Genomic DNA, 26,030 nt, shown 5'->3' on the forward strand with positions numbered 1-26,030 from the left:
AAAAAAAAGGTTTACAGTGTGTGTGTGGGGGGGTGGGGGGGGGGGGGGGTTAAGTTTTACATGAGGGGTGGATTTCATTTACTACTTGTCTGGCAGTACATGTGAAAAATGAGATTTGGGGGTAAATTCAAATTTTACTTGATGAATTGCCTGTAGATTTAATACATGTGTCAGGATGATGTGCGCTTTGACTATGGAAGAGATAATCTCAAATATAAACGCTCTTAATGGGAATGGTTGTTAGAAGATATATGGAGAATAAATAGATCCAATATGATCATTTGCTCATTACTTTTGAAAGTGAACGAAAACAGGGGTGGAAAATGCCAATCATAGCAGTGCCAGGCACACAGAGAAGACAGAAGTTGCTGCATCAGGAAACTCTGAACCACTCTGTATTGACATTCCAGCAGCAACAATCAATGTCTTCATTAGCATGCCGGCAGCCAGCGAGCGAGAGAGGGAGGAGAGATTACCTTTTGTCTGCAAGATCAGTCTTGTTGCCCACCAACATGATGATGACATCACTTCCTCGCTCCGTTCTAACGTCATCAATCCATTTTGTGGTTTGCTGGAAGGAGTTCACGTCTACCGACAAGATGAGAAGCAGACCGGAACGTGTAGTAGAATCTGACTTTGCCGATTGATCAGGGCATATATTCGTAAAAGTGATTACAGATAAGAAACAAAATGCGTCTGAAAGGAATGACCACCTACTTGTGATGTCGTACACTACGACAGCGGCGGCAGAGTCTCTGATGTAACTTGGGATGAGGCTACGAAATCGCTCCTGGCCTGCTGTGTCCCACAACTGCAATCTGATCTAGAAGGCAGGATGGAGAAAGTTTAAGGAGGAGGAGGAAATGCTGCTAAATTGAAAAATATATAACTGGATATGAATAGAGAATATGAATTAGAAATAGGTAAGCGGGGCCTCGGGACATGCAAAGGAATCAGCTTTTCACTTGTCATCCACTCCTTTTGAGATGAAGCACTGGCTTAGATTTGCGGGGGGAAAAAAATAGAGTCAGCAACTTATTGTGGCATTCAACTCACACTTAAAAGGCAGAAAAACATTTTTTAATGATGCAAGATACGCAACAAAATCACATCAGATTGACTACAAAGCGAGACCAAAAAAAAAGAAATGGCAAAACTTACTGTTCTGTCCTCGAGGTACATGGTTTTCGACAGGAAGTCGATTCCTATTGTGGCCTGAAACATGACACATGGTGTTAATTAGGCATACTACCTAATACATTTGTCAACACTGAATTATGAGCGTTGGCCTCACTTGGTATGTGTTGTCGAAGCTGTCATACATGAACCTGGTGATCAGCGAGGTCTTCCCCACTGAAAACAAAACACATATCAAACAATGACTCCTGAAGGAAGCGTCACGTCATTGAATGCTTTAAGCCAACAAGTCGTAGCTCTCCACAGCTACCCTAAAAACTCATGTTGTCAGTTATCATCCTGTCGTGAACACATGCAGGGGGTGGGGGGGTTAGGGCATGAGCACTTGCCAGCGTGGACTGTGACACGAAGCTGGACTGATTATCAAGATGCATTGGCTTGAAGATGAGGCCAAAGTCAAAACGACATCCTGTCGTGTCTGTGTGTTAGGTATGTGACCGATAAAGCGAGGCTTGGTGGGACAGAAACATTGAGACATTTAAATCAATGCCTGTCAAGTGAATGAGCGACTGGGTCTCGCCTTTCCCACATGCAAGGGCATTACAGTAAGTACTTATGAGTGAAAAGGCATGCGAGTTTTTAAAAACAAAATACGAGCCGCCGCATGGCATGGATATTTTTTTTTCTTGAGGTGGCAGCAAAAATTGGACAAAGTTATCCTTAGATGGTGCCAGTGAACTTCAGAACAAGCAGCAGTTGGGCAAAGGGTGAACCCTATCCTCAAGAAAGAGGCCAAGCTGTCTGTTGCCACTCCCACTTGAAGTTTACTATCAACTAAAGATAAAACAAATTGCAGGTCGCACCGCATGATTGCCTGAATGCTTTTTCAATATTTTGGGAAGACAAGAAAGAACAATTTTGAGAACACTTCTTCCACACCAAACTGATTCAAGCGTGCCTTTATGGCACTCAATGACACAGGCATGTTCTCAAACTGTTGCCATAAAGTTGGATGTTCAAAATGTCTTGGTAGGATGTAGCGTTATGCACAGTTAATGAATTCAGAGCAGGCCATTTGATTTGGAGGTGTGTCTTTCGTGTTTAGCTGAATTAATATTGACAATAAAATCTAAAGTTTCAAACAAGCAGTGCAATTCAATAAGTGATAGTGATGCAAGCAATCTCTGAGGTCATGTTACCAAGCACAGCGATGAGTCATGCAGACTTCTAGCACATTCATACTTAATACTGTATTGGCTTGTGGTATCAGACCCCTCTTGGGAGAATGCTTTTAAAACGTTTTGTATTGACAGCCCTTTTATCTTAACGTTGATAAATAAGGATTAAGGATTGTTAATCATGCCCCTTTTTCCAATTGACATGGGAATTCGATGTTCTGCTTGACCAGAAAGTGGGAAGAAATGGGTGGGAAGAGGAATACAGGAATGCTACTGGCCAGGTTTTTAACACAACATTACGCTTGGATAGCTAACTAGACTAAATGGAACAACAAACGTCTGAAACTGACGATTTCAATCGATTTACAAGTCAATTGTTGTGTAAAGTTGATAATCCACCACCATTATCACTTGACGAAGTCAATGTGTAATGTCATCGGTTACTGTTGGATTAGAAGAGCATTACGTTTTAAAGGAGGAAGCAAGAACCGGAATAAATTTGAGGAGTATGTATCACTACGTTACGTGGCTAATAAGAGCTAGCCATGACAACTGATTAAATCAACAGCCACAACCCACCCAAAGTCTTTAGCATCATATCCAAATTGACACATTAATTTAACGCCGATTTAGGAAAAATGACTGTCCATTTGGCAATAACACTTACCACTCTGTTCCCCAAGGAAGACTAATTTGAATTTCCTTAGTGGGTTCCCAAAGTCTCCGGCCGTGGACATGGCTGTGAAACAAGCTCTGACGTGACTTCTCTGGAGCTTCCCAGCTAGCCAGCTAAAGCGAGCTAAGCACTTGTTTTCGAAAAGAAAAAAAATCTGGAACGTCAAACCGATTCGTCCAACTCGTGACAGAAGCTACTTATGCGTGGTTTCAGTTGTGAAAATGTCCCTTTCCGATTTTCAGACACTTTTTTGACCACTCACCGCCGAGCTGCACTGAAGTTAGCATTACAGTACATTACTTCTGTGACATGTCTACTGGCGACTTGCCACTTTGGGCCCTTCTTCTTCAGCGTACGTAAAACGCCATCCGTAAATGATTGTGCTGCCCCCCACTGGTGATAAAACAAATCACGGTGGAATTTACACTACTTTTATAGAAATACAAATACAGTACCTGCGTAAAAAGACCGGTTGCTGGCATGGATTGAGAACTAAAGACAAACCATTTGCAGGAAATAAATACATTTTCTGACCAACTAACATTGAATAGTTTACTGTGCCACACAAATGATTTCTCTCAGCACACTGATGTGCTGTGACACAGCGGACGGAAATCACTGTCATACAAATCTTTTTGTTCATAAAGAATTTATCGTGGAAAAGGAACATAATATCCCCTGTTTATTATGAATGTTTTTCACTTTTATTGTATTTAGTTTTAAATTACAGTATTTAATTAAATGGACGGATTATGCAGTGTACAGTATATTATACCATCATTTGTCCACAGGAGGGCGAATTGTGACCACCCGTCACTCGTGAGGCGAATGTACTGTAATGCAGTTCTTCTTGAGATCATGTAATATACACCAAGATTCTCATCATATTTTGTTTTTCTACATTACACAATTCAAAATGCTCATATGCAGTTTATTAGATGTTCACTGAAATAATATGATACATTCAAAAGCAACCTGAAACACGGCACAGCAAAAATCTTTATTCATTTATGTTTATATATTATAATAAATTCTACTAACATTTACAGCCTAATGTGTCACAATGTAACACATTTTAAAACTCTATGTTTAGTGGCTTTCCCAACTTGAATGCCTGCCTGTGTGAGACCCCCCTCACCTCCCACAACACAAGCAAACACCAATGATAAACACACTGGAGTGGACCTTTTTTTCTTTTCTTTTTTAATATATTGAATGATAATCAAACATGAATACATTAATAGCAAAGACAATTTAGACTTCCAGAAACAAATAGATAATTTGATAAATAAATTTAGCATCGGTGGTCCAGTGGGCCAGTGGTTAGGGCGTCGACCTCACAGTGCAGAGATACCGGGTTCAATTTCAGCTCCGGCCTCTGTGTGTGGAGTTTGCATGTTCTCTCCAGGCCTGCGTGAGTTTTCTTTGGGTACCCCGGTTTCCTCCCACATTCCAAAAACATACATGGCAAGACTGATTGAACACTCCAGATTGTCCCTCGGTGTGCGCGGATGGTTGTTTGTCTCTATGTGCCCTGCGATTGGCTGGCAATTGGTTCAAAGTGTTCCCCGCCTACTGCCCGAAGACGACTGGGATAGGCTCCAGCACCCCCGCGACCCTTGTGCGGATAAGTGAATGGGAAAATGAATGAATGAATGGATGGAAATTTAGCACCACATTGCCCCCACCCCCCTCTCCCCACAAAAAAATACTGCCCTGTGCAGCCAAACATATTTCTCATACCCAAAACCGCCACTCTGTTTGCAACGAATATAATTACACTTGGAATACATGAAAGCATGTTTGAAAGTAGAAGTTTAAAACCTTTTAAAATATTATGCCGGAAAATGTAGTGAATCCATTGCTGTGCTTGCTGTTCTTTCATAAAGAAACTGACAAATGCGAACCAAGCCTGCAGCAACTGGTTCATTTGCTTTTTACAGAGAAGACAATGAAATTCATCTACAAAAGGTTTCATGAGTTGACTATAAAATCCAGGAATATGGTCAATAAATCCTCTGTTTATGTTTTACTGTTGTTTAATTTCGGTTGACTGATGACATCATCATGAACTCATCTATGAATCAAGTTCATGCAAACGTTTTTACTCATTTGAATAACGTGTATCGCTCCTAAAAAAATAAATAATACTTTTATATAAAGAGATGAGATGTAAAACGACGGAATTAAAGTTTTGTAATTGTATTTCACTCACCGAGATCAAATGAATGTGGTTTTACACAATAGCTTTGCGATAAAACCTCCTGTGAAGTCCAGTTTAATATCCAATTTTGATAGAATCTATTCAAGAGCAATCTTGAGTATTATTCATTTTGAAAGCTGTAATTTGTGCTGCTGTGAAACTTCGCTCAGATAGACTGACTGAGAGGAATTTTTATAGTCATTTATGGACCTTTTAGCTTTACCACGATGTCTTATCAAATCAAAACTGAAAGAATACATTATGCAGAGTCATATCGCAGAGAAGTGAGATGTGGGAAGCTAACCATCGTTATAATGACAGTCACATTTATGTTATTGGAAGGGTAATTTAATCATTTCCAACAAAACATGAGCGAATAAATTGATAGCAGCGGCATACAGGAACACATGGGTGTTTGTTTACACGCGTGAAATGAAATGTGACCTCCTGCTGAATGGTAGGTTCAGTAGATGATTGAATTCCTATAGCATGAATGCATAAAAGCATGGCCCAGTTTCAGAGTGGATCCCTTGCACATATCACAAAACAGACAAATTAGAATATGACCAATTTACACTTGATAATTTACTTTGCTGCTGCTTTGTGTTAACACAGTGAAGGTGTTTTTATGCATTCTTGAGCTGCAGGTCATTGAAGACACACCTGCGACTCTGTGGTTCACATCCTACGCAGCAATAGTTTCCATCTGGCTGATGCCAGCGCTACATTCTGCATGTGGCCCGAACCTTGCCAAACTCGAGCCATCCCCCTTCACTGCCAGCCTCCACCTTGCTGCTCTCCTCCGCTATGCCATATGTCCTTGGTAAGAGAATGACCCCAAGATGCTGAACTGACAAATTGGTCTTTCACACTGTCCTCTGTTAGACATTTCTATTTGTTCACTTACGTGTATGCAACGGATTCTAAAATGCATGATGGAGTTTGCTCTTAACGTCACTGTAGAGCTGATTTGCTCTCCCGGTTACATGTTTCCACAGTGCCTCATAGGAAGGCAGATAAATCAGAAGCTGCTAAATCTTGCCATCCAAAATCCAAAAAAAGCAGGAGTAAAAGGTAAGATGGCACAAATGAAAATGTCAGCTCAAGCCGTGACTTCATTCTGACGTGCAAGTTGGTCATCATACAACTGCATTATTGACCTGTGCTAAACGACTGCACCCAGTCCTCCGAGGATGGGGAAGCCCTTTTATGACTCACAAATGTGGCTTTTATTCCCCTACATTTATACCGCACATGCAGAAATATGGATACCTTGAACGGGCTTCCTATATGTGACCGTACCAATGACGCACCTCCACCTAAATGTGCACATGATGGAGGGAGACCTTCCCATTTCCACACCACCTAATATAAATCTAATGAATGCAGCTTTCAATGTCACAGCAAAGTGCAATACAGCACTCACGTCTCCTGAGAGGGATGGGGAGCACGCGGGATGTAATGAAGGAGGAGGAGGGGGAGTAGGAGTGAACAGAATGAAGAACATAGGGGCTGATTAGGCAAGGGAATATGGGAATGGCATCAGGGTTGGGTCAGGGTAAAGTCAGTGTGTTGCCATCCCTGACAGTAAGAAGCGAAGGAGGGAATCACTGGGGGATGTTAGGGGGCAGGGACCCAATTCTTCTGAAATCATTTTCGCCGGATGAGAGTATAGTGGAAGAGTGTGGGGAAACACCATGGAACAAAGGATTGCAGCGATGATGAGACATAATGCAGCGTGAGATGTAGAATCCCTCATTTGCGGCCAGAAGGAGGCATTCTTGCAAGCATAAGTAAAGCTGCGATGAGAGTAAGCACATTTACCAGAAAGGGCGGGAGAGAGGGAGGAGAGAGCACAAGAGAGAGAGAGAGAGAGAGAGAGAGAGAGAGAGAGAGAGAGAGAGAGAGAGAGAGAGAGAGAGAGAGAGAGAGAGAGAGAGGAGAGGAGGTGTGGGGGGGTGTTGCATGCTCACAATGTGACAAAGATAGAGCGATTCCATGCACGAGAGCGATACAGAGGTGGAGAGGGAACGCAGAGATCGGGAATGAGCGCTGAGAGCAGAGCTAATTGGAGAAAGATCTGCACATAAACGTGAGTAAAAGATTAAAGGTGGAGGGAGAAGGAGAGCGGAGGTTAGCGGGAGGAGGTTGAGGAGGTGAAGGTGGGGAGGAGCAGGTTGCAGGGAGTCAGGATGATGGAGCCCAGAAAGAGGGTTTACAGGACAGCTTTTCACGAGCCCTCGCTCTCTGCAGCAGACGCGACTCTGAGCACTGGAGTGTGCTTAAATTAGCAAAGGGGGACAAGCCAGGACGGGAGGTCTGCAGAGCCTTGGTTCAGCCTCGCTGGATGCAGCAAGGAAGCTGATTTATTACGAAGGGGCTGGGTGGCAGCATGCTTATGCGTGTGTGTCTATGAATGTGTGTGCGTGCGTGTGTGTGTGTGTGCGCGTGTGTGTGTGTGTGTGTGTGTGTGTGTGTGTGTGTGTGTGTGTGTGTGTGCGTGTGTGTGAGTGTGCAGCACAGTTTTTTTATGGGTCCTTGTAAGCGCTTGGAGCTTTGGGAGAGACCATTCCTCCAGTCATAAAATGACATTCAGCAGACAGGAGCTGTGTGTGCTGTTGCGGCTCTGCAGTCCTCAGTAGGAAGTAAGAGAGCGGGATTCAGGGCTTTTATCCAGGGCTAGAGGCTTTGTTTACGCTGCTGTGTGCTGAGGTAAGCCGGCTTGGATCAGCCAAACGCCTCGTGTCCTGAGGTGAGAGTAGCAGAAGATCTTCGGACGATGCAAGGACGAGCAGAGAGCAGCACTGATGGCAGGGAGGCCAAGTGAGGTACCAAGTGGAGCTCCCCGGAGATAGAGTGGAGATTGACGACAGGGAAGGAGTGGGGGGGAAGAGAGGGTGATCATGCCTGTCAAACAGTGAGCTACAGCATATGCTGTAGTGCAGAACAGAGTGGTGCGGCAGGGGAGGACAAGCATCGCTGCACAAGAAGAGGGAGGGGGGAGAGGAGAGAGGAGGGGGGTGCAATCAGATCAGCACCTCTCCACCACCGGGAAGAGAATCATAGCACGAGTGGCCTGGAGGAAGCATAAAAACATCACCCGAGGCCAGGTGTAGAGGTCAAAAGGGAGTTGGTGAGGCTCACAGAGAGTGCACGGTGAGGTCGGTGCAGTGGGGTCATAGTGGCTTGGCTGTGCCCCCCTTTGACGACCACCGGGTCCAAGAGGAAGAAAGGTCACCTCCGAGTACATCGTTTGGTCTGATCGCCTTGACGCTTCACCATGGGAGAGTGGACCATTTTGGAGAGGCTGCTGGAGGCGGCTGTCCAGCAGCACTCTACCATGATTGGCAGGTAAGAAAACGGGTTTGTTTGTCACCGTTTATGTGAACTTAATGAGGACATATGCTCGCCTGATTTTGGACTGACCGAAGCCCATAACTCTCCATGCCTCCTCACTTTCCCCTGCCCACTTAACCATTAGTTATGAGATAAATAATTCAAACAGAATCAATAGGCAGCTTTACTAGGGTCTCGCGGTTAATTCAGAGAGGTTCCTGTGTTGATACTATCTAATAGCCTATACGTATGTATGTAAGCCTATACGTAAGGTTTAGAACAATAGGCCAGAAAGGAGTAGAGAAGAGTCAGAGTGCCAATGAAGAGAATCAAAAAGAAACACCTGAGCGGCTTTTCTTATCTGCAAACACTTGACACTGAAAGTCTCATCCGAGTGGTTGAACAGATAAGATTTTATTTTGATTGGCATCGAGCAGACATGTTGGAATATATCTTGCAAAGAACAAAACATGCACTCGACATCATCTCTGTTTGACAAATGAAAAAAAGACGAATTTTACACGTCATCCTCGGGTACCACGACGGTGAGCTGAAGTGAAGTGTGGTGGGGAAAACTCTTGTGTGCACATAGGCGATACCCTTCAGCATGTGGGTCACTGTCACTGCATCACAATGACAGAAAGGATATGACTTGCATGATATTACACCAAATCTCTTGTTGGCCCGGAATCATGATTGGTTTTCTGGAGATTTTCCTCCCAACGAAGTCATTTTATAGAGGTTTGCTTGTGGTTGAAAGCACGTTATTAAGCAATAAAATCTGCTGCCGTCCAGAGAGAGGGAAAACCTGCAAGGATGCTTACTGGATCTAAAGATGTAGTGACAAAGATTTTAGGGCTGTCATTAAATGACCGCAGTTTATGGAGTCACCACTAGGAATTAAGCTCCAACTTGCAAGTTCTGTCGAGCCATTTGTCAGCTCGTTTTTCTTGTCCGAGTAACTCCTGAAGAATGTTGAATATTTAGCTAGCGCTAAAAGACCGCACAAGGGCTAAAACGCCAGTGAATATTGGAATTGCGTTCAACAGGTGGCCGGAAAAAGGAGACCAAAGGGATGTCCGTGTTGCTCTGTTTCTACTGGATTTGTAAGTAGGCAACTGTTTGCTAACATGTCAGCCATGGCTACTTGCTAAGCTAATTGCTAATTGTTGTGACTGTTTTTGAAAATGAGTCTTTCCGCCCCCCTAGTGGTCAAAAAAATAATTCAATGCGGGTTTTTATTATTTTTTTAATTAAGTCAACCGTATACAAAATGCAGAAAGCCACCTGTAGTTCTTCAGAGGCATGGAGGCAACTCTCAATTTGTCTGCTCCCGCTTTCAAAAGTCATAATGAATACTCTAACAATGTAATGGCTCCCTCTCCTGTGCTTAATTAAGCTATTTGTTGATCACGCACTTCAGTGGAAGAACATTAAAATGGTTCCCTGAGTCACCATTATAATCAGCCTAGAAGCTTTTCTGGCTCAATTTAAAATGGTCCTTTAAGTACTTGTTTTGGTTGTTGTTTTTTTTTTTCTTTGGTCTTTTTTTATGATAGGCCATTAGCTTGATAACCCAAAAATTACACAAACAGGGTTAAGTGTTAATGTGAAATAGATAAAACAATCTAGAAGGTGCTTGACACCCTCAGGATATGAACATCCAGACAATCCTAAATAAAGTGACACACTCCGTAAATGTTTTGGTTTCACTCGGATCGTGTTTGTCCTGCAAGCCTCTCAAGTTGGACCTGGGGCATTAGTTGTAACATTAGAGTTTCCCGATGAGGTCCCCGCATCGATCCTACTTGTCCATGTAGTTCAAGCTGCGAACATTGTCTTTAGCACCGCTTTGGACTCATGCTAGTCAGCTGTAGTTCCCTAAACATATGTCCTTTCTCTATTTGTCTCTGTAATCAAAGTGTTTATATCAAACCTGGATACTCATACAGTATAATGGGCTAGGGGACCCTAGTTTTAGCAATTCAGCGGAACCTTCAAGGTCAAAGATGATCCATGACAAGAAACTGGTTTCAAAATAAAATTTCCCGCAGTTGTTTTATCTACATCATCTGAAGCTAGATGACAAACCCCTTTTGTTAAGATTTGAAACCCCAACACAAAGCATGTGTTTGCATGGTCAGAAAATCCATCCGAATTCTATTTTTGGGATTTCCCAGCAAGTCGGAGAATGGTGCGCACCCTCTGGCAGAGTTTTCTGTGCTGTACAGATGCCTCCTTAATTGGACGCACACCACGTCATAAACAGTGTACGAAGTCCAAATTGATGCACTGACCTCTGTGGGTTGAAAGGTTCAAGTCTGTTGCACCACTGACCACAGCCAACCCCTTCCCCCCCAGTTGGGTGTGGTCAGTAGTGATCCGTTGTCGCACGTGCCCACACGATCCACCGTGACGCAGCCATTCATAGTTGTGCATCTTCAAAGCAAATCTTCACACAGTGCGGCCGGAGCATGCAGCAACCGCTTGCTGGCAGCACAAAGAGAATGTTGAGTCTGTGTAGTCATTTAAACTCGAAATACATTGCATGTCTGCACTCATGCTGCTCCAAAGTACCTGACATTGTCGTTTCCCATTGGCTGCTGATAATTGTCCTTTGCATGTCAGTCATCCGTTTGGCTGCTCTCTTGCAATATATGACGAATGACATCCCACCATCAGACACTGCGCTCCAGGTGCCATTCTGTTTCTTCTTAATTGCAGACTTTAAGCTAGCTTATGCTATGGCATTAGGTGGGTAATTAAACTTGAAATAGAAACTAGCATTGGTTGGCTTAATCATCGTCTTGGAAAAGGACGACGTGAGATTTGCTTCTATGCCTCAGACTTACTGCAGGTGGCTTCCGTATGACACTCAGTGTTTTGTATACTGCCCTTTTGAAGGCCGGTCTCCTCTTATACAATATGTACCAATGACTATAATTGCATTTGGATTGCAAAAAAGAAAGCATTGAAGAGTGTCTCCTCATTCACTGGCTAAAACGATTGTGCTGTCATAGTAATCGTCATTAGAGATTTTTTTTTTAATATAGCATAGTATACTGTGGCCTGTAAAAGTGCATTGCCATACACACCGTGCAATATGGGAAAAAAGGCAAATATGAGTAAAAATATTTTGTTTCTCATAAGAAAAATAACATACGGATATTTTTTTTATTTAATCTGATTTTAATTTAAACAACAACCACATAGAAATAGATACTTTACAGGGTCCTAAAATGATATTACCCTTTAATACCAATTTCTTTATCGAGCAGCAGTGAATGAAATTATGGCCATGAGCAAAAAAAAAAAAAAAAATGAGAGTGAAACGGAACATTTCGTTTTATGACGGAATCAATGTACTACAGCTGTTTATAAAATTTGTGCTTTGGCATCATGATGGCAGCAGCAATTTATTTTCGGAATAGTTTATTTTGCAAATACATCTGTGAGGAAAAATAGAAACTGCTGGAAAACATAAGGTGTGTGTGTGTGTGTGTGTGTGTGTGTGTGTGTGTGTGTGTGTGTGTGTGTGTGTGTGTGTGTGTGTGTCTTTCGAAAAAACATTCTTAATGGGAGTCATACGCTCAACAACACAAAAGGTCAAACAAATGTTCTCTCCAAAAGGGATACATGCAAACAAAATAATTACATGTGAAGGACACCCAGCTTGGAGGGCCACTGCAAGCCAAGCTAACCACACGCAGCTCACACTCAGGCAGATGGTCCTTGAATCACAAACAGTATGTACACCACATTTAATTTTCTTTTTCAAGAAAAGATCAAGACATCGACGTCACCATATTTCTTCATTGACACGATGTGCTCAGATGGTCTTGATCCCGCAAGTGTGTGTGTGTGTGTGTGTGTGTGTGTGTGTGTGTGTGTGTGTGTGTGTGTGTGTGTGTGTGTGTGTGCGCGTGCGTGTGTGTGTGTGCACGCGCGTGTGTCGCTGTCTAAGCGTGGAAAGCACAAACCTTGGGGCTGCACCAACAAATCAGAAGTGTACACCTTGCAGGTAGAGCGGAAGGAAGGAATTTGATGCATTTTGTTCTCCACCGCAATGCTGCGGGGGCCCCAGCCAAAGACAAGTAGAGCGAGAAAAAGAGGCAAAGAGAATGGAAGGAGAGAGCGAAGATAAAATCCTATGTATTGCTGGATGCGAGCATAGGAAAGGATGTGAGGGCGAAAAAAAAAAAAACAGTTTCAAAACATCCAACAAAGTCAACATGTGCTCTTCGCATTCCAACATGAAGTGTTTTAATTTTCACATTCCTCTGCACGCAATTTAGCACTGCGGTGCTATTTAGAGAGAAATGGCATGCAATATTCACCATCTACACAGACACAGCAATGCAGCATTGGCTGAATAAACAGCACCTTTAATAAGCGGGAGAGGGTGCATCTTCAAATGAGCGATGCCGCTTTTTAAAACACATCTTCATACATTTCCCAAGCTACAGCTGTTCCGAATTTTTATACCGTCATGAAAAATGTACATCACCGCGGGCACCTTTCTAGATTTGTTTTGCCTCGCATTGACCACAATTTCTTCAATGTACACACCCTCTCCAATTGAGCATCGTAAAAACTATGTGGCATTTGTTACCAGCTGCAACAGATGTCACGTCCTTTATTTGAAAAAAAATACATATGTAGACTTGACCGGTTTTGTGCTGAAAGGAAGGAATTGCATTTCAAACACCTTGTTTCACTGCTGCTTACATGGATATACACAATTAGCTGAGAAATAAATGCAGTGCAAATCATCAAGTCAAAACGCATGACTTCGTATTCAAGGACAGATAGAGTAGGTATAGTTTGTGGGTACAGGTGTCGTTATTCTAACAGCATAGTTGCCCAAGTTATAGTTGATAATTTTCAAAAAGGAACCAAAAAAGTGTGTGTGTGTGTGCGCGTGCGTGTGTGTGTGTGCACGCGCGTGTGTCGCTGTCTAAGCGTGGAAAGCACAAACCTTGGGGCTGCACCAACAAATCAGAAGTGTACACCTTGCAGGTAGAGCGGAAGGAAGGAATTTGATGCATTTTGTTCTCCACCGCAATGCTGCGGGGGCCCCAGCCAAAGACAAGTAGAGCGAGAAAAAGAGGCAAAGAGAATGGAAGGAGAGAGCGAAGATAAAATCCTATGTATTGCTGGATGCGAGCATAGGAAAGGATGTGAGGGCGAAAAAAAAAAAAAACAGTTTCAAAACATCCAACAAAGTCAACATGTGCTCTTCGCATTCCAACATGAAGTGTTTTAATTTTCACATTCCTCTGCACGCAATTTAGCACTGCGGTGCTATTTAGAGAGAAATGGCATGCAATATTCACCATCTACACAGACACAGCAATGCAGCATTGGCTGAATAAACAGCACCTTTAATAAGCGGGAGAGGGTGCATCTTCAAATGAGCGATGCCGCTTTTTAAAACACATCTTCATACATTTCCCAAGCTACAGCTGTTCCGAATTTTTATACCGTCATGAAAAATGTACATCACCGCGGGCACCTTTCTAGATTTGTTTTGCCTCGCATTGACCACAATTTCTTCAATGTACACACCCTCTCCAATTGAGCATCGTAAAAACTATGTGGCATTTGTTACCAGCTGCAACAGATGTCACGTCCTTTATTTGAAAAAAAATACATATGTAGACTTGACCGGTTTTGTGCTGAAAGGAAGGAATTGCATTTCAAACACCTTGTTTCACTGCTGCTTACATGGATATACACAATTAGCTGAGAAATAAATGCAGTGCAAATCATCAAGTCAAAACGCATGACTTCGTATTCAAGGACAGATAGAGTAGGTATAGTTTGTGGGTACAGGTGTCGTTATTCTAACAGCATAGTTGCCCAAGTTATAGTTGATAATTTTCAAAAAGGAACCAAAAAAAAAAGGACACAAATTCTCGATGTAGGCTATCAAATTCATGCATGAAAGGATTAAAAACAAAAAAAGAAAATCTCTCGCAAACCTGATGTAGTACAATTTATTATTATTATTATTATTAGCAGTGAAAAATACTTTTAGGGACACATACATCCAAATCTGAGTAAAACTTTCTTTTGACCGGTGTTATTATTAACAGTGGTTGGCTTATTTTTACACTTGTATGCTCATTAACAACGTTGAGGTTTTTCTTAGAATGCCTGCACAGTTAACTGTGAAATTATACAACCCTGGAACATATCATTTCCATCATCATTTTTCAAATGTATTTAAAAATCCAAATACATTTCTTTTATGTCCAACACAATCTGACCAAAACATTTCTTCAAAACGTTGTCTTGATTCTCAAAAGGAAAGCAAAGATTGTAAATGGCCTTTTTAAATTGGTGCCTGCTGCAGTAGTTATTTGTATTCTAGCTGCCTCTTCGCCTAAATAGGTCAAGATCTCCAGCAGGGGGAGGTACCCTACTTTGACAAGAGCTCCCAAATTCACCCCCCAAATAAACAGGAACAGGACCAGCGTACACCACTTGTGGGAAGCTTCTTCCACTTCTTCAAGTATCATTTCTCATCAGCTTCCTTGATAGAAATCCCTACGTCAACATTTGATTCGTGATCCATCATTCTGTAATGACTTGAAGCAGCTCATTGGTCTTTTAGATTAAAGGATTTGCACATTGGAAGAGGTTGTCATGAGTTTATTTGTGCATCAATTCTCGGTGTTGACTGCGATTGATTTCGCTGTTTAATGGCGGATTTTCCCGGTAAAGCTGAGTTCAGCGGAAACCCACTGCAGGATATTCTTCATCGCGGCAACGTATTGATGGGCCGCGTTAAGTTCCCAAAGCGTGTACAATGTTTCACTGCTCTGCATTGCTGTGCGCTATACATCGGTTTCAGTCCCTTTTTTTTTTTGTTTAGGATGCAGGTGTCAGACTCAAGGCCTGACAGACAGATAAGACCCAACACGTCATTTTATTTGGCCCGCGAAATCAAATCATATCTGTTTACTGCTAAAAATCTGCATCAAAATTACAAATTGTATTCACTTGTAATAACATTGAAAACCGTTGAACTATTTTTCCAGACTTGGGATTTCAAAAGCAGTTATCCATCACCATTTTTTTTTGTTGTTGTCTGTAATAATATGGTGAGGAGATTATACATTTATGTCTTCATCGTCATCACGGCCCTCTGAGAGAAACCATAACAGTGTGGCCCGGGCCAAAAATGAGTTTGACACTTTCTGAAGATATGTTTCATGAACTATTTAAAAGCTCCTGCGGCCTGTTTTACATTTAAATTCTGAATCAAGATCAATTTATTGGATGGTTGAACTTGAACCTGCACGTTAAAGTGCTTCGTCTTTGCACAATTTGCCTTGAGTAACAATTATTCCTCCAGTCAGCCCTCATGCACATCACATAAATGGAGAGCAGCACTTTGTATGTTTATTCGGATCTTAATATATATACTGTATATGTATTTCATATTTTAAACCAGAGTTGGCTATATGAGCGGTCTACACTAGAAACAGCTAATGATGATACGCGGCAAGAGCACACCACTAAAAACTACGCCATACATTAATATCTCTATAATAGTGTCAAACAAATAAGCATCATTAAATTTGTACTGGCAGAATTTTTGACACAGCTCTTGGACTGGATTGTATTATATTGTGCGGGTGTGCCTAATGAAGTGTCCGGTGTGTGTCAAAGCAGATTAAACAAAACTAATGAATTCATTCTAAAGTATATTTTAATCGGTGACAAATGAGATGCATCACGTATGTCAATTAAAGTGATGTACATCCTTTTTTTTTCCCGCACGTTCTCTGGAACTAGAAAAACAGTATCCTGTATTTCACATGTCAGATGCTTTGGATCCAGGCTAACGCAATCGCTGAGCAAAGCATTGAAGCCACAGATTCCTTTCTTTCCTGGTAAAATGCCGAGCGATAAGCTTCTGTTTCAAATGGCTGAATGACCGCACTGCGTCCCATTGTGAGAAGCACGAAACACTTGGCGGGAAGCGAGGGAGTTGAGGTTTAGCTCGAGAGCGGAGAGAGGACAGACAGCCTCAATTGGCCACGCTGCCACTTATTGTGTCATACACGCTGTTTCATCATCATATATCAGCAAAGACAACACAGAAGGCCGCAGGCCAAGGAAAACAATCAATCAAGTCTCCGCCAAGACAGGAGGGGTGCCACTAATTTAATTGAATTCTTAACCCTCACACTCTATGCATTTTAGACCTTTCGTGTTGAACGGTGTTGGTTTTACAGTGTGTTCAGGAATAAAAGGAGTAATATACAAATAAATATGATGGTAATTGTTTTTTTTTTTTTCCATCGATAAAAATATTTCTTCAAATAGTTCCTAATAAAATCCGTGATAGCACAAACCCTTCAGGATTATCGACTTGCATGTAGAAAACAAGCAAAAACAAACACGTCAGTAAAAGCCTACTAGAACATCTGAACTTCCCTTTGAGTTATTGAGAGACACTTAAAATTGGCGGCAGGTGTGTGTTGATTCCCATTTAATAGGAGATTCAATGTGATTAGTTATTTGTCAAAATCGCCACATTGCCGGTTATAAGAGGGTGTGCACACTTGTGCAACTACATCATCTCTGTTTTCTTTTAATTCTCCACTCAAAAAGATTCAACCGAGTTGTACAGTTTATAGGTGACATTATTGGTGTGAATTTATTATTATTATTTTTTTATATCATAAAAAGATGGCATTTGAATCGGTGTGTGCAGACGACTGTGTACTGCATGATTGAGGAAAATGACATTTTGTAATTACTCCTTCTACAAAAATGAATAAAATAGCATTCTAAATGCCCTACAAGAAAAGTAATCAAAGTCATGTTGTTTGATACCACACTGTCAGTTTTAGTCATCATCAGTAAACATTTTGTGTGTGTGTGTGTGTGTGTGTGTGTGTGTGTGTGCGTGTGTGTGTGTGTGTGTGTGTGTGTGTGTGTGTGTGCGTGTGTGTGCGTGCGCGCGCGCGTGGGTGTGATAGCAGACATAATTGTATAATAATTTGCTATAGTAGTTTTCTAATGTGCAAAAATGTATGATCAATTACACTGAGTTATAGCGCTAATTCAAAGTATGATATCCTATTACATGCATGAAGTGTTCGTATTGCATTGCCCATTAGGTGACGCTCGATAATGCATTTAAAGCACAATATATCAATGCTGGGATGTGAATGGAAGTTTCGTAGTTACGCTGAACTTTGCACACCGCACTGGAGACCATGCAAAACGTCGTGGTGGTGATCATATTTTTGGAAGACAGAGAAGCTGTCGTTACTCCTAACAGTGGAAAAGCAATAAGATTCATGCTGGTTTCGGGAGCTGCGTTTTTGATGCAGTCAGCAAAAATTCACTGGTTCGTTCATTTGAAACCTTCAGAGAGAATTTATTTTTCTTCTGCCGGTAAAAGAAGAGGGCTGGAAAGAGCATTAAAGATGAAAGGGTGAATAAAAAATGAACGGAAAAGAGGAAGGCCGCATCATCCTCAGAATAATCTTGTCTTGTTTTTCCTCAAACGAATGGGGGGTCACTTTCTCAATTACAGAAATAAGTTGTTTCCTCCACAGTCAATCGTACTTAGAGTATAAACCATTTACGTCTTAATCGCTGTGTAAAAATATGCTGATTGAACTTGGTTAACCTGCTCTCGTGAGAGCACGCATAAAAACATCATTCACAGCGCTGTTTAGTGGACCCCGAGGCGGCCTCTCTGCCATATATTCCAAACTCTCAAAGCACTTCCAGAGTTGTGGTGGGGTTGGGGGGAATGAGTGGCAGTAGGATAGAAATGTCCGCACACTCATCATTAAGCGGCCTAATTTCTCTGCCTGCGCAAGTCTTTATTCATTACAGCAATCGGTGGAGCTTATTATTGAGAGCGTATGGGTAGGATAAATCTTTTGACTCGAGGCACACTGCAGAGATTATTGCTGACCCTTCAGATAAGGCTGGATGCACTCCTGCATCTGATCGTTCGGCACACCAAACAGTTTAGTGGGACCTCGAGGGCTAAACGCAATCTATCCCGAGATGCCGATCAACCTCCGATTTGTTTAGAACCAAATTGTCGCACAATTGTACCAAAAAAAAAAATAAATAATCCATGCCATAGTCAAACTATCATGATTATAGAAACCCTAATTGACTGCAGAGGCAATTTTTTTTTTTAAGTAACATTCTTAACGGTCATACAAGTGCAAAAACATGTTTACCACAGTGAGAGGGGAAATCAACACAAAAACGTTCTCGATAATACAATGTTCTCTAAACACGGTATTCTGATGGAGACTGCTTTTGCAGAATACAGATTAAGCAGCAAAATCCACCCATTTTGATCAAACTCAGCCCTTTTCCCACTCGATGTCGGCCAACTCCAGCTCTTCAGACTGCCCAAATCCAATCTTCAAACCAATCGAGTGGGTCAAAATAAATAACCCAAACAACAATTTGCCCCAAATCAGAACTTGCCAGGAAAACAACCCTGCATATTTTTTCTCAGGGTATAACATATAAAGTGACTGAATTAAATGAAGTATTCATATTTCTTGAACCTCTTTTTACATTTATTTAACAGATCAGTAGTGATTTACTTTGGTATGGGATTGACACGGATTCACATTTCAATCATCTGCTCTGTGACCAGTTCAGGGAGTAGCCAGCCAAGGACGGAATGCAGGGGAATTCGACTGTATATTCAGTGTGTGTGCTTTTGTGTGTGTGTGAGAGAGAGAGAAAGACAATACTGTATATGTACAATTTTTTTTTTTAATCTGCTGTCATGCTGCAGGCGCTTGTTGTTCCCAAGGGGGTTGGTGGCAGCAGCTGCCTTCTGAATGAATGTGCGTGAGTGTGTTTTGAAGCCCGTGGCAAGACACCAAGCCAGGAAGTCCAGCCAACATACCCGTGGCAAAGCATCCAACGTCACTCAGGACAGTCTATCGCTCATTAATCAGAACATTTCAATTTTATACACTACAGTGTGCCATCGTGTTATCGTAATCTTCACGTCAAATGATACCATTTGTTGCCCGTGCTGACACTGACATCATCTGGCGGTGATAGATGGCTACAAACAATGTCAGCTGGAAAAGGTAACTTAGTTACCTGACTGGATACTTGCTTCAAAAGTAACTTAGGCCAATTCTTTGTCACTGCTACAACCTGGAGGCGGTTAACTGCAGCTGCTCGGGTAGTGAAAGGTGAATTTCTTTGAAAATTTCCTTCAGGTAGAAATAAATATATTCATGCTTTGACACACACCAGAAATATATAAGTAGTAATGTTTTGTGATATTGAAAGAGTAACTGTATCTCCGATTTTTTTGGGCGTCACTTGCTACCAAGGGCAAAGAAAAAAAAACTAGCATATGTGCAGGTCACTGCAAACGCAAATCCTATTTCAAATGTCAATGAAGCTGTGGACCCCCACCCCCACCCCCCATGGTCCAAAAAGTAATGATTACTCCTAACTGAAAAGACACCCTCAGGGAGGTGGGCAGCTACTGTTACTGATGCAATGAGCATTGACGGAAGGCAGAAAAATGCATTCATATTCATACCACAAGGTATCACAATGCAGCAGAACCTACAGCTTCCAATTTCCTTTACATCCCCCAAAGCAAGTTGAGTTTATACTGTGTGCTGAACTACAAATGCATTTTGGAGTGGTGGTTTTTTTGGTTAATTATGATTATTTTTTAATCTTCTGCAGGTTCAGAGCTCGCGGTCAATCTGGCCCAAAGTGGTCAAGCACACTACTGGTGCGGTGCAGCACTAAAACACTGATGTTTGCAACATAACCTTCCTTCATTCCTTTCTGCTAATGCAGCAATCTGCCGTGTGCTGATTATCCTGTTAGCCAGCAGAGGAGCGCACATACTGACACACACACACATACACACACAAAATCGCTCACAAGACAAACAAACACAACACAACATCCAATATGTTCATTGGCACAGAATGTATTCATGATACAGCAATGAATAGCGCAAAACAGTGCAAATACAAAAATGCTGAGAAAATATGATTTTCTAACGAGGAAAGCTTGTGTGGAATTTCTTCATAATAGTGATGTACGGTGTTACATGACATAAAGAGTTCCATTGCATTTCATTTTTCTTTTGATCATCCATGCATCCATTTTCTATAGTGCTGATCTCATGAGGCTGGCAAGTAAGCCGGGGTCCATGTCGGCTGACTTTGGGTGAGCGGCGGGATGCACCTTGGATGGGGTGACACCCCATCACAAGGCACATTTACAGTGCACGATGAACCATTGGCACTCACATTCACACCTATGGACAATTTAGAGTCTTCAATTAACATAACATGCATGTTTTTGCTTCTGCATCTCACAGTACGATTCCCGCAAAATATGTCGATATGTTTCATTATGTAGAGATGTTCAATTTTTTTTTTAAATGTAATTGCTGCTCCATGAAATACACATATAGGCTATATCCAACTTATTTCTCTTTTTATATGCAACAAAAAAGAAACGTTTTTTTGTTTTAGCGGAAAATAACATGGAACTAAGAAAAATAAGTTGGAGTAAATTGCTTTTCTTTCGACAATCATTCGTCAGTCAAATATGGAGAAACTGTCATTTGTAATTTGTCATATATCCAATGAGCTATATGTTCATGAAAAAAAGGTTAAAATAAAATGAGGGAAAAATATTTCTACTAGGCAACTCCCATTTTATACATTGCAGCTTCAAGAGTCTTAAACTAGCCAGTGAAACGTGCTACTTTCCTACTATGGCATTATAAAATGTGTCACACACACACGCATATATATATATATATATATGAGAATGCAGTATGATTTCCCTCCTTATAACGATGAAACATATCAACCTTTGGATCAGAATTGAAGTGTGCATTACGACAACTTTAAATTTCATTTATGGAGGTCCAAAGGTGCAGCTGAGCTTTATTGTGTTCGAGGCGCTCTCTTGGAGTGAAAGTCAGTGTAGCGTGCACGCACTCACAGCTGTTCCATCACAGACGGACGGGCACATTTGCCATTTTGCACAAGTCACACACATGGCTGACTCTCCCTCATTGTCTCCGTCCCCGTGTCGGCGTCTCACACAGAAAGAAACATACTTGGCATGCACTCGCAGGTGCAGCAGTATTCTATTCTAAACCTCTTTCACGCCAACAACACGTGTTCTTTGTCTGCCTTTCGCTTCCACTTGTCGAAGGAAGACGTGTTTCTTTTGAACTCAAAGACACTTAAAGGAGTTTTAGGCGTTTCTTTCATTTGGTACGAGGGCCTTCAGCGGGGACTTATTTGACTTAAATACCATCACTATTACATGGCTATTATAGAAAATGGAATGGGTTGTGACTCGACTCGAGATGCAAATTGGGCTGTTAAATACGAACGCTGAATCAGAATTTGGGGATTCGAGTGAGAATGCTCATACTCGTGCCATAGGAATGTTCGAATGGTAACGTGTGTCACATGTATTAATAGAAACCATCCATACTAAACAACAACTGTGCTACATTCATCATCGTGAGCTATTCAGAATCAGTTTGTATACAGTAACATGACCAAAACATTCCAAAAAATGTCAATATAATTCATCATACTCGCCAGAGATGCTGATTGCTCTAACAGTTTTCTTCAAGTAATATTGTATTACATTTAATCCAAAATTCCATCCACTTCTCCAACAACAATATTTACATTTGCGGAACACAGCATGCATCACTTATGTAAACCGTTGATCTCACCCTGGCCAAACATCTCACATTTTCGCAGTTGCTTTGGCAACGGGCCTTTCAATGCAAGTGAAGCCTCCTAAAAAGAAACTCATTTGAAAAATTATTCGGTATGCCGGCACAATCTGAAAAAAAGAAAAAAGATGATCTTCCACGCGCCTTTGTTCAGCAGTTGCTGCACTTTCTCTTACCCTCACACAAGCACACGTACACCATTGTGTTTACCATAGTTGGCCCATCCCACCTGCAGCCAGCTCCAATTGATCTCCCTTTTCGCTGCCTAGAGACAAGTGCGTTCTAAGTAATTGGCTCCTCCACGCAGGAAGTACGCGCATCCACTGCATTTTGGCACCGGGCACCCTGTGATGTGCGGGCGCTCGCTACTCATTACAAAGCGCTGACAGTGCAATTGTAAAGGCCCATTCCTCCTCTGCAGTGGCCAAGTTGGATCAGCACCAGTGGGTAATATTTTGTGTGCAGTATGACAAATAGCAAACTGTTTAAGCATGTGTGTAAGCATACGCACACTGATGTGGAGTGTGAGTCACTCGACAGACTGGCAGCCTCTCATGATGAGTGAACTTGTGAGCATTGATGCGATAATCAATGAAATGCTATCAATTTCATCCAAGCCGCCGAGCAATCGTGGGTACAAAGTACACACGTATGCACAAAGTTGCTCACCTGCGCACACGCGATGGTGCGACAATTTTTCCAGACTCTCAAGGATACGTTGAATGTCATCAAATCGACAAAATCTCTGACAGAATGACACGACACACGCTGACAGAAACCAGGGAACTAAATACAAACGTATTGGCGAGACAATGAGGCACACCTGGACAAAACGCAAGTGGCTGAAAGGAGCTGATTGGTCGACACAAGGAACAGGGCTGTGGAAACAAAAACCTCATGACGAGACAAGGAATGAAAAAGGCATAAAGAAAAAAACTAAAACTAAACCTAAACGAAAACATTCAACAAAAACATTTCACACAGTAATCTGTTCAATTTCTGCATTAATGGACCTTCCCTGTTCTGCTTCCTCCCTGCGTCTGTAGGATCCTGCTAACCGTGGTGGTGATTTTCCGCATCCTGATAGTTGGCATCGTGGGCGAGAAAGTGTACGAGGACGAGCAGATCATGTTCATCTGCAACACGATGCAGCCCGGCTGCAACCAGGCTTGTTACGACAAAGCCTTCCCCATCTCGCACATCCGCTACTGGGTCTTCCAGATCATCTTGGTGTGCACGCCGAGCCTGTGCTTCATCACCTACTCCGTCCACCAGTCGGCCAAAGCCCGGGACCGCAGCTATTCCCTCCTGCACCCTTACATGGACCACCACGGTCACGGTCACCACGGCCGCCATCACGACCATCACGCTCGCAAGCTTCACTCCCGCAACATCAACGGCATCCTGGTGCACCCTGACAGCAGTAAGGAGGATCACGACTGCCTGGAGGTCAAGGAGATCCCCAACGGACCTCGAGGGCTCCCTCCGACGCACAAGAGCGCCAAAGTGCGGCGACAGGAAGGAATCTCCCGTTTCTACGTCATCCAGGTGGTTTTCCGCAACGCCCTGGAGATCGGCTTCTTGGCAGGCCAGTACTTCCTGTACGGCTTCAACGTGCCGGGAATGTTTGAGTGCGACCGCTACCCGTGCGTGAAGGAGGTGGAGTGTTACGTCTCTCGCCCCACGGAAAAGACCGTGTTCCTGGTCTTCATGTTTGCGGTCAGCGGCATTTGCGTGGTGCTCAACCTGGCTGAGCTCAACCACCTCGGCTGGCGCAAGATAAAGACGGCCATCCGCGGCGTGCAGGCCCGAAGGAAGTCCATCTGCGAAGTGCGCAAGAAGGACGTTTCCCACCTGTCTCAGGCCCCCAACCTGGGCAGGACCCAGTCCAGTGAGTCGGCCTACGTCTGACAGAGGCTTCTCCGCCTGGGGTCTTTGACATTTCGGAGAAGAGGTTTTCTCCTTGGCCCTGGACCCCCCATGACCTTTGGGGCACAAAAGGTCACCACTGTACTATGACTTTGAAGGAGCACAGAGAAGAAGAATCAGCTTCCCACCATGGACTTTGGTGCTGCTTAAAGCTCCTTCCTAAAAATGACGGAGCTTTGCACTCTGCCTAGGTGACACTAGGTGCCTTTAAAGAACCCAACAGACAGAAATGAGCAATTTCATAAAAATAAAATCATGTAAAGGAAGGTTGCAATTGCACTGAGGAATGCCCCCCTCATTACTTGCCTTTGTTGTAGCTCATGAATAATGTAATCCTCTTGATTTCCTAAAATGTGCACATATGCAAAAGATGCACGAGTGTCGAGGAAAAAAGCCAATCGCTCACCGGAGTCGGAAAATTGAATTTGAAGATGATTTGTAATGCCGAGAGCGATTCATACATCTCATTGCCACTCGGCGGACAAACGCTCCACTTTTTTTCCTCAATGCTCAAACACAATTTCACACTAAATAGCACCGAGTATCCATGTGCAAACCTTTTCTGATAAACACTGACGTCACATGGCTGCTTTTGCCAGTAATTTGGCAACATTTTGGTGCTGTGCAAGACGTGGAGTCAGTAAAACACACGTGTGCACTGATGATGTGTCCCACACTTACCTCCCAGCACTGTGTAACACACCTCAGTGCTCAGGATGCTCGCTCGCTAGGCTGGGCGTTTACTTTCAAGAGCAACCGGGAAAGAAAAAAAAAATGTTGAGAAACGGGTTGGCGTTTCCACTGTGTACGACCACCGTCTGAGGACACAACACAGCCTTTTCAATTCAACCATGAAATATGTATATACGTATATGGTTGTCACATATTTTAAGTTTATCCACAAGCAGATTTGGTGCCGTATTTTGAAGGTACTGTACATATTTGACATCCAGGAATTATTATTGATGCGCTTCACTTGGATTTGGAAACACCATTTAAGGTGGGAATGAAGATGAATCCGGGATGACCAGCTTTAATAATATGTATTATCAATGTGCTCTCTGTTCAGCCTTCATCCTTCCAATAGAAAGTACATGTTCCGAAAAGTGTTTCCCCCATCCCATGGACTGAAAAAGGCATGTTCAAGAAGCATAAATAGAATGGATAGGTTATGACATTTAACTTACGAAGACTTTTATTTATTTGCATCCTGCTCCTGTGAATTGTACTGCGCATGCGTTACGATATTAAGCGATACATAGCCTCCCGTCATGGGAACATTGAAAGTGAATATTTGAAAGGCTCCCGAACTGCAGCAATAATATTAATATATATTATATGAAAAGAAAATAAGTCAATAAATTATTATGCAAACAGTTTTGGCTTCCTTGTCCATTCAGCCATCAATCTGATTACATATCCTTCACAGGGTCACAGGGAGCTGGTGTTGGACTAAATATGACTGATTATTACAGCAGAAAAATGCAAGCTGGACAAAATGATGTCGATGTGCAAAGTAATCTAACGTGAGGAGGCTAATAAGATTGATCCACAAGACGTGAGGATGAAGCAACTGTCGGCTTACACATCTGTCCATCAATGTCACTTCAAGAAGATGGTACGGCATGGTTCGCCGTGGCTTTTCCATAATCATCTGCGATGTTCGAATTCAGCTTAGTGAGTGATGCTTTTTCCACATGTGTTTGGGAGATACTGTATGCTCCAATCACACCAAGGTGGAATTTATTTAGCCATGACTCCAAAAGGTAAGCTTGACACAAACAAACACTGCTCATCACCAAA

General features: G+C 42.5%; 2 protein-coding genes across 4 annotated transcripts in view; one reads left to right on the forward strand and one right to left on the reverse strand.

The window, feature by feature from the left end:
- The window catches only part of rab6a (RAB6A, member RAS oncogene family), a 9,543-nt gene extending 6,211 nt beyond the window's left edge, over positions 1 to 3,332 (reverse strand). The window contains exons 1-5 of one of the 2 annotated variants that reach the window (XM_019864336.1): positions 2,983 to 3,332; positions 1,295 to 1,353; positions 1,162 to 1,215; positions 718 to 823; positions 477 to 588 (exon numbers count right to left, since the gene is read on the reverse strand). In XM_019864336.1, the coding sequence (XP_019719895.1) occupies positions 477 to 588; positions 718 to 823; positions 1,162 to 1,215; positions 1,295 to 1,353; positions 2,983 to 3,052 (401 nt within the window). In that variant the 5' untranslated portion in view covers positions 3,053 to 3,332. The remainder of the gene's footprint in view (positions 1 to 476; positions 589 to 717; positions 824 to 1,161; positions 1,216 to 1,294; positions 1,354 to 2,982) is intronic. The other variant, XM_019864335.1, reaches the window with a different exon arrangement.
- Positions 3,333 to 7,152: 3,820 nt separating this feature from the next.
- Positions 7,153 to 25,604, forward strand: LOC109512554 (gap junction delta-2 protein-like). Of its 2 annotated transcripts, XM_019864388.1 has the most exons (3): positions 7,153 to 8,545; positions 9,580 to 9,636; positions 23,345 to 25,604. In XM_019864388.1, exons 1-3 carry the CDS (start codon positions 8,475 to 8,477, stop codon positions 24,207 to 24,209), a joined length of 993 nt encoding a protein of 330 aa, XP_019719947.1. In that variant the 5' UTR covers positions 7,153 to 8,474; the 3' UTR covers positions 24,210 to 25,604. The 2 variants fall into 2 exon arrangements, with proteins under 2 accessions (XP_019719947.1, XP_019719948.1); XM_019864389.1 differs by lacking the exon at positions 9,580 to 9,636.
- Positions 25,605 to 26,030: the final 426 nt, after the last annotated feature.

Source organism: Hippocampus comes, unplaced genomic scaffold (assembly GCF_001891065.2).
Source record: "Hippocampus comes isolate QL1 unplaced genomic scaffold, H_comes_QL1_v1.1 scaffold57, whole genome shotgun sequence".
Classification (NCBI taxonomy): domain Eukaryota; kingdom Metazoa; phylum Chordata; class Actinopteri; order Syngnathiformes; family Syngnathidae; genus Hippocampus; species Hippocampus comes.